Consider the following 9646-nt stretch of genomic DNA (forward strand, 5'->3'; position numbering starts at 1 on the left):
ATATCTGATAAGATATAATTAGAAAATCCGGCAAAGATACAAGTATCTAATAGTAAGTCTAAACAAGTATCTAAATGTAAGTCAAGACGTGTTTGCCGCCATATTCTCGTCTGAACTACTAGAAGAAGGATCATCCATAATGTTGCGAACATGACGATCGCATGAAGGTTGAGATCGGGGGATAGCACCATCATTGAGTCTTAAGCCCTTCATACTGCTGATACATGTGCCTCTCTTTGGTTTTTGACAGTTGATTTCAAGTAGAAGATTCATGAATCTAAACCAAGTCAATGACGATAGATTGGCAAAGACTCTATTTTGTTGAATTCTGCAGCTTCGGGAAAATTGGATCAACATAGGCATGATACATTGGATCAGCAAGCTAAAGTCTAGCAATGTGATGATGAGACGATGTACGCCTATGAACTTCTTCAATAAGCCATATCCCATAGATGATGGTGTCTAATGGAACGTGTTCATCGTCGATATCAAACCTCATTTGATCCCACTACTTCATGTGGACATTGGTTAGGTAATGTAGCGATTGCCCATATAACTATTTAATGGATGCAACTAATCCAACCCATTCTACTATTGTTTAAGATAGAGATTATTAAAGATAAACATTTACCAAATGACCATTTTAACTGGTAAAGAAATTGAACCACTCGTTGCATGTTTTATTTTGTTAGTTTGCGAATTAGGAAGGCTAGATTATATCCCTTCATTCAATGCTGAATTGATCACTTGTTCTAGGTAAGAAAAATATTTTGCATCTAAAAAAGAATTAAGTTTAAAAAACATAACATCAGTGGATTTAACTTCTATTAAATCAGATACAACAACTAATTAAAATTGGAATGTTTTTTCAAGTGTGAATTTTTTGAAGGACCTAGAGTATTTACAAAAGATGATTCATTCAAGCACTCAGACATAAATATACACATCATCAAATGAAGAAGAGAAAATGAAGAGAAAAACTTACAAACTTGGTAATTCATTGATCCAATTTTGAATAATCCAACAAGAGGATTCATGTTGGGAACAGGTTCCATCATCATCATCATCGTCGTCATGCTCTTCTTCATTGTTGTGAACTTCCTTCATCTCAGCCGTAGTAGGTTTAGTTTCTTTAAGAATGAGAGGGCCTCGTAAAACATAATTATATATATGCAGGGTAAAGCATTAGGGTTTTCTAAAATTTGTTACAAACTTTTTTTTAGTCCAAAAGTTATTACATAATTTTCTTTGGTGCAAAAGTTATTACATACTTTTCTTTGGTTCAAAAATTGTCCTTGGAAAGTGAAGTTTAAATTTTAATAGAAGTAAAAGAAAAAGGTAACAGTAACTTTTTAAAGATACCACAGGACTTAATACTATGGAAAAAAAATATAGTACATTTTTTATTTTTATTTTTGTGATGGACCTTATACTTTGAAAATAAAAGGAAGAATACCTTTGAGCGTAACATCAAATTCCAGGTATGAAGTCTTCAAGCAAAAGCCTAACTTAGAATGTGAAGGTCTGAAGTTTGAACTTTGAACTGTCAATATCAGAACTTCACACCTTCCGATTTAGAGTTAGGGTTTCGCAGTTCAAATTCAGATCCGATGATCCGGAGGAGTAGCAATTTGAAGTTTGCCAATCAAACTACAATATTTTTAAAAAAACTTGCTAAAGTTTAAATAGCATATGTAAAGGCGCCACCTGATGCTATTTCTACTAAAGAAAAACATGAGTTTGAACAGAGAAATTAGAAACGTGAGGTAATAGGAGCATAAAATACCATGATTCAGGGAATAATGATTGACTGGTAGTCAACCTATATAATAGGAGCAATTCGGTTGTATCCATGAATTTACGGTTCATGACATAAGAATTCAGTGTATTCATGACAATAGTTCGACTGTATCCATAAACACAGTTCAGAGGAGAAATACAGTGTATACAAGGATACAAAACAATAAATTTTCAAAATAGAGAATACATTCAAATCAGGCCAGATTTGGAAAATACAACTTGAAAATCCGGAGAAAAGTACAAGAATACACTATATTTACCCTACTAAACATGAGAAAACTCATATCCGGCCGGATCTGATAAATACAATTAAAATATTCGGCAAAAATACAAGTTTCTAATGGTTGGTCTAAACAAGTATCTAATATAAGTCAAGAGGTGTTTGCCGTCACATTTTCGTCTGAACTACTAGAAGAAAGATCATCCACAAGGATTATCCAAAATATTGCGGACATGGCGATCGTAGATAGGATGATCGCATGAAGGCCGAGATAGGGGGATAGCACCATCAACACACGGGAGAATCGAAAACGCCCCAATAGCAAGTAAAATGTCTAATTGAGCATTAAGCCCTTCATACTGCTGATCCCTACGCCTCTCTTTGGCTTTTGCCACTTGATTTCAAGTAGAAGGTTCATGAATCTAAACCAAGTCAATGCTGATAGATTGGATAAGACTCTAGTTTGTTGAATTCTGCAGCTATGCGAAAATTGGATCAACATACGCATGATACATTGGATCAACAATTCAAAGTCTAGCAATGTGATAATGAGACGATGTACGCCTGTGAACTTCTTCAATAAGCCATATGCTTGCTTCAGCTTTGCTAGAGTGGATGATGGTGTCTAAAGGAACGTCTTCATCACCGGTATCAAACCTTATTTGATCCCACTGCTTCATGTGGACATTGGTCAGGTAATGTAGCGTGCCCATATAACTATTTAATGAATGCAACAAATCCAGTCCATTCTATGATTGTTTAAGATAGAGATTATTTATTTTAATATTTACCATATTACTATTTAAACTGGTAAAGAAATTGAACCACTCGTTGCATGTTTTATTTTATTAGTTCGCAAATTGGGAAATCTAGATTATATCCCTTCATTCAATGCTGAATTAATCACTTGTTCTAGGTAAGAAAAGTATTTTGGATCTAAAAAAATTTAACTTCAGTCGACTTAACTTCTATTAAATTAGATACAACAGCTAATTAAAATTGGAATATTTTTTCAAGTGTGAATTTTTTGAAGGACCTGGAGTATTTACAAAAGATAATTCATTCAAGGACCCGGCATAGATGTACACATTATCAAATAAAAGAGAGAAAATGAAGAGAAAAACTTACAAACTTGGTAATTCATTGATCCAATTCTGAAGAATCCAACAAGAGGATTCATGTTGGGAACGGGTTCGATCATCATCATCGTCGTCATGCTTTTCTTCATTGTTGTGAACTCTCTTCATCTTAGCTGCAGTAGGTTAGTTGCGTTAAGAATGAGAGAGCCTAGTAAAACATCATCATTATATATATGTGGGGTAAGGCATTAGGGTTTTCTAAAAGTTGTTACAAAAAATTTTTGGTCCAAAAGTTATTACATACTTTTTCTTTGGTCTAAAAATTGTCCTTGGAGAGTGAAGTTTAAATTTTAATAAAAGCAATAGAAAAAGGTAACAATAACTTTTTAAAGATACCAGGACTTTGTACTATGGAAAAAAAAATATAGTACATAATTTTATGTTATTTTTGAATTTCAATGGACCTTGTACTTTGAAAAAAAAAAAAAAAACTTTTGAGCGTAACGGCAAGTCTCAATTATGAAATCTTCGCGAAAGTTAGCCTAACTTCGTATGCTAGGATCTGAGGTTTAAACTGTCATAATCAAAGCTAAGAAGTATCGATTTGAAGTTTGCCAATCAAACTAACTTTCAATATTTTACAAAAACTTACTAAAGATTAAATAGCATGTGTAAAGGTGGCACCTGAAGCTATTTCTAAGAAATTTTTTACCATGGTTAAGACAAAACCAATAAAAATTGTGTGAGACTCCATTACCCTTTTTGACACTTGGATAATGGGCCCATTTACCTGCGTTAAAACAAAAATAAAGCTAACAAAAGAGAAAGGGCCCCAGCAAACGTAATGAACCAATACTTTCTCCGTTTTAATTTATGTGAATCTATTTAATTGGGTACGGTATTTAAGAAAGAGTGAAAAACTTTTAAAACTTGTAGTTCAAAATAAGTCTTGAATATTTGTGTGGTTGTAAATCATTTCATAAAGTGAATTTGTTATCAAATTACGAAATGGGTCATTCATTTTGGCACAGACTAAAAAAAAAATAGGTTCACATAAATTGAAATAGAGGGAGTATTAGAAATGCAATAGATGTGCTATGCGTTTGATGCAATTTTTTTTTTTTTTTTTTAAATAATCTATTAGTTTGGCAGACTCATTTTGATATGGTATTTTTCTTTTTCGTGATTCATGTTGGGATTCATTGAAATGCCAATTTGATAGGAAGATAGTGAAATTCTTAATTTTTTTTTTATCCTTCTGTGATTTTTGGGATTCTAAAAAGTTTCTAAAATTAATTGAATGTATTCCAAAGCAATGTTTTACGTATTATTTTAAAAAAAAAAATTGACGATAAAAAAATAACGGTTAATAAAATAAACGGAAATATAAAACATCACTCTGAGCAACATTTTTATCAAATCGTTATTTATGTAAATGATATTATATTGATTAAAAACAACAAAAATCTCTGCATTGGTGATGGATTACTGCATTTTTACCTCCCTTCGAGTGTTCAGATTAATAGGAAGACAACAATTAAAAAATTAGATCCACAATCGCAAAATAAAAACAAAATTGGCTAAATTTCAAAATCGTAACAATTATAGAAGAATAACAAAATTTAAAAGAATCACAATCTTCCAATCAAATAGGCATTTCATTGAATCGTAGCATGAATACACGAAAAAGAAAATTTTCATATCAAAACAAATCTTCTAAACTAAAGAATATTAAGAAGAAGAAGAAGAAAAAAGTTGTTGCAAGAACGTATAGCACTTCTATTACATTTTTTTATTTGTTAAATTCAATTTTATTGGGTTTTCTCTCTTTTGTTAGCTTTATTTTTGCTTTAAAGTAAGTAAATGGGCCCATTATCCAAGCGTCAAAAAGGTAACGGAGCCTCACACAACTTTTGTTGGTTGTGCCTCAACCTATTGTAAAAAATTTCTATTTTTACTAAGTAGGCGTTTGGACGTGCGGTTTGAAATCATTAGATAAAACCAGCGTTTGAACATATATTTCATCTCATGGTTTGAAACGCTAAATCATCCAAAAAGGCATGATTTGGGATTTCAAATCATGATTTCAAAAATTTTAAATATAAAACTTGACCCATAAGTTTATATTTTATAAAAAAAAGATCCATAAGTTGGTAAATATTTTTAACAATTACTCCCACCAACCATTTACCAACTCCACTAACTTCCACCAACCTTTATTTGTGTCTAACATGCGGGAGAATTATATTAAAGAGTAGTTACATTATTATTCATGCTAAATTTTCATTTTTATTGAACTAAAATTTGATCAATTGATATTGTATTTTTCAGAAAGGCCTTCTAGTAGTGTGTTAATTTTGTTATAAACTATGACTTGCTCATTTGGTAAGATTGTATAAGAATTGAGAATATTTTGATAGTTTTCATAACTTGTGAAATTTTTATGTCTATAAGAGAAAAATAACTTAAAATATCTAAATTACATGATTTCAAACTATGTCCAAACACCTCGTAAAAGAACAAAGTTTGGAAAGAGAAATTAGAAACGCGAGGTAAATAGGAGCACAAAATATCCATTGATTGGGAATAATGATTGAATGGTGGGTCATACCTATATAATAGTACTCCCTCCGTCCTCAGGTGTCAATTTGCAATAAAAAAAATAAAGTCCATCTGTCCATCATAAAGCATAATAAAATGTGGGTCATTCGAACAAATACCTTTTATTCTAGGGTGGTCTTTAATTTTTACCCCTCAAATTACTGATCTTCAATTTTTGTCCTTCGGTATTTTAAGTGGCTGAAAATGTATTTTTGAGATTTTGGGTTCGAATCTCAATAGAGTATAAAAAAATTCGCAACTCAAAATTTTATAGCAAATTAGGCCTATTCGAGGTAAGACCTAACTTCTATAGAATCCCAGCAGAGGAAAAAAAAATTGTCTTGCGAAATTTCGCAATGCAAACTTTTGCCTTAAGGCGAAGGCAGAATTTATCGTAAGATATAACTAAACTCTGCCTTATACGGCAGAATTTTGGCGAAGCCTTGCATTGTGAAATTATATTCTTACTGAGCAAAGATTTGAACCCAGAATCTTCGAATATTTAAATCACTTTTTTAAGTGAAGCACATAAATTAAAGATCAGTAATTTGAGGGATAAAAATTAAATACCTAACGCCTTTGAAGGACAATCCGCGCAAAAAATGATAAAATATCCATGACATTGACACCATTGCGTTTTCAAAAAGGGTAAAGCCAACTAAAAACACTTTAAAGTTCAACCTTTTTTTTTTTCCCAAGGAGAAGAGTCACCTCTCAATGGCACCTGTACAGCAAATTCAGGTGCTTGAATGTTGCCAAGTCTCTCCACCAACAGGTTCAGTTCCATCAACTATTTTGCCATTGACATTCTTGGACATACCTTGGCTTAATTTTTCCCCAAGTCAGCCACTTTTTTTCTATGATTTCCCTCACACAACTTCATATTTCAATCAAACTATCTTGTCCAACTTCAAGATTTCACTATCTTCAACACTCCAATATTATTTCCCTTTAGCAGGCAATTTAATAATTCCACCACAACCAAACAAGCCACAAATTAGCTATACCTCAGGGGATTCAGTTTCATTAACCATAGCAGAGTCGACAGGTGATTATAACCATCTTTTAAGCTACCATAAAAAGAGTGTTCAAGATTTTCACCAATTAGTCCCTCAACTACCACAAATTAGTGATTTGGTACATGTGGACCAAGAGTTAAAGTACTCACATTTGGCTGTACAAATAACTATATTTCCTGAATGTGGAGTTTCTATTGGATTCTCTAAACGTCACGTGGTGGCGGATGAAAGAACATTCAACAATTTCTTGAAGACGTGGGCTGCGATTTTTAGAAATGGACTAGAGTTGCACTTGCCTGTATTGAACAAGAATTTGCCATATTATGATAGGTCAGTAATTTATGATACTAACGGAGTTGAATCAATCATGTGGACCCAATGGTGTAACCAAAAAAGTGTACCAAAATTGGTAGGTGACAATTTTAGTGACATGGTAAGGTCCACTTTTGCAATGGGTCGACCCGAAATGGAGGTTATCAGAGGGTGGATCATGTCGCGGTCCAAGAAACTATTCGGATCAGCCCAATTACTTCTTTCACCCTATGTGGTAACATGTTCATTTATTTGGGTGTGTTGGTTGAAAGCTAACATGGACAATATTGAAGATCCAAATGAAAAAATGGAGCCCCGTTATTTCGGTTTCATAGCGGGTGGTATAACCCGGTTGGGTTACCCGGTTCCTATAAATTATGTAGGCAATTGCATTGCATTTGGTAGAGCAATGGCTAGGACAAATGAATTATTAGGAGAAAATGGTATAGTATTTGCTGCAAAGGCAATTGGTGATACAATAAAAGAATTGAATGAGGATGTGCTAGGTGGGTCAGAAAATTGGATATTGGATTGGAAGGTATTCCATGAGCCGGGGCTCCACATAAATGTAACCGGGTCACCAAAAGTGGATCTTTACACCTTGGATTTTGGGTGGGGCAGACCCAAGAAAATTGAAGAAATATCAATTGATAAAACAGGTGGTGTGTCTCTATGTGAAAGTAGAGATATGATTGGTGGAATAGAGATTGGTTTGGCTCTTCCATTGGTTAAAATGGAAGCCTTTCATGTTCTCTATAATGAAGGTCTCAAAAATCTTCATTAATTCCTCTTCCATTTCACACAAGACACTCGAATTATTTTAAATAAATGTGGCACTAAATTTTTCTTATTTTGTCGAGTACTTAGTTGTCATATTTGGGTTTTCGTATTAATAAAACAAGAATTAGTCATTAGATAATTTCTATGTTATTTTATGTCACATTCATTAAGGAATAACAATACACATACTATAAGTTATAGCTACACGACTTGTTTAGTTGACCATATTATTTGTTATCACTCATTTATTTCTAGTCGTAATTTTTAAATTAAGAAATAATGTTTTGTTGTTTAGGACAAAATCACGAGGGAAACTTTTCGCTCTCACAAAAAATTTGGAACTTGAAAACTACTGATGTATTGAAGTTAAAAGCTATGAAATCTCAAAGAAACTCATCTCTTCCCCCGTAGGCATAATTTAATGCGAAAATGGACCACTATGTCGATGGTGCTACACTGAACATCAGAGAGTGAAACTCTTTTTTAATTAATTAAGAGAGAATAAGGTTAATAAGGGTTATTTTGGATATGGGGTCGGGTCAATTTTTTTGCCATGTGGACCGAGAAAAAAAAAGCTCATGTGGACTAAATTAAATGGGGATGTCATGCCATATTTTATTAGTCAAATATTTATTGGGTGACTTTTGATGTGATATAGGAAAAGTTGGATGATCTTTTCGTTACAAAATAAAGAAACATGACTTTAGGAGATCATTATTCATTGTTGGGTGACCTTCTGTGTTACTACGTACCTCTCAATTCTCATAATTTGGGTTACTTATTTTTCTAATTTTCTCTTAATTTTCTTTTAATTTAAGATCCCTCTTTTTAATTCCTCTTAAAATTACTATTAATACTATTTAAAATAGGATAGTTGATTTATTATATGCCAAGGCTATTAGTGAGAATTACTATTTAACCAACGTAAAACCAAACATATATTCTATACAAGCTGGTTCAAATTGCATTCACCGATTAATTGACCGGCAAATGGACGACCACACAGTTTATATATTTAACTAGACGGCCTATGCCTGTGCTGCGCACGGGCCCAACACTTCGAATTATAATGTATCTATGTATATGTAGTTATGTTTAGATAGTTATAATATATATATATATATATGATACTATGTTCAAAATACGATTAATATAACATTGTAGTTTGTGCTCCGTATCTAAAACTTTATTTTATTCGTGTTTGCTACGAAAATTTATTAATACTTTTTAAAGGAGAAGACTTGTTAAAAAGAAAACTATTTTTCTCTCTTTGAGATAAAATAATAGCAATATTTAAGCATCAGTTGATACTTTCAATTTTAATTCGATTAATTTAAAAGTGTAAAATACTTATTATTTTTTATCAAATTTTGATTTGGATTATTCTAATTCAAATTATTAAATTAATTTTACATGTTTGAAACGAAACAAAGTAGAAATAAATTTTCTATTAAACGAAGAAATGCTATTTTTTAATTTTTGGTAAATATTCTCGGTTTAACTCATTTTACTTGTCATGTTGTCTTTTGCATGGTTTTTTAAGGAAACGTGAATTAGAATTATAATTTGACTAATTTATCTTATTCATTATTTGATCTTCATTTGATATTAATGTCTTTTCACATTTATTAGAGTAAGAATAAAAATAAAAAAAAGTAATTACATTGTATCTTATTTTTTAAATATATATATTTTAAGTATATTTATTTTAGTAAACATAAAAAATAAATGACATGACAGAATAGCAAATAGAGCAATTAAATATTTTGAAGAAAAGTAATAATATGAGGTCCATGTTTTTTGTTGTGCAATAATTTCATTTGCTCTCAATAATG

General features: G+C 31.8%; 1 protein-coding gene across 1 annotated transcript; it reads left to right on the top strand.

Moving 5' to 3' along the window:
- Nucleotides 1–5818: 5818 nt before the first annotated feature.
- Nucleotides 5819–8015, top strand: LOC132617214 (phenolic glucoside malonyltransferase 1-like). The gene has a single exon (XM_060332173.1). It carries the CDS (start codon nucleotides 6418–6420, stop codon nucleotides 7813–7815), a length of 1398 nt encoding a protein of 465 aa, XP_060188156.1. The 5' UTR covers nucleotides 5819–6417; the 3' UTR covers nucleotides 7816–8015.
- The last annotated feature ends 1631 nt before the right edge of the window (nucleotides 8016–9646 follow it).

The sequence above is a fragment of the Lycium barbarum genome, chromosome 11 (genome assembly GCF_019175385.1).
Source record: "Lycium barbarum isolate Lr01 chromosome 11, ASM1917538v2, whole genome shotgun sequence".
Taxonomy (NCBI): Eukaryota; Viridiplantae; Streptophyta; class Magnoliopsida; order Solanales; family Solanaceae; genus Lycium; species Lycium barbarum.

What these genes read in the sequence shown, in the direction of transcription:
- LOC132617214 (XM_060332173.1), top strand. Translation starts at nt 6,418, where the DNA reads ATGGCACCTGTACAGCAAATTCAGGTGCTTGAATGTTGCCAAGTCTCT.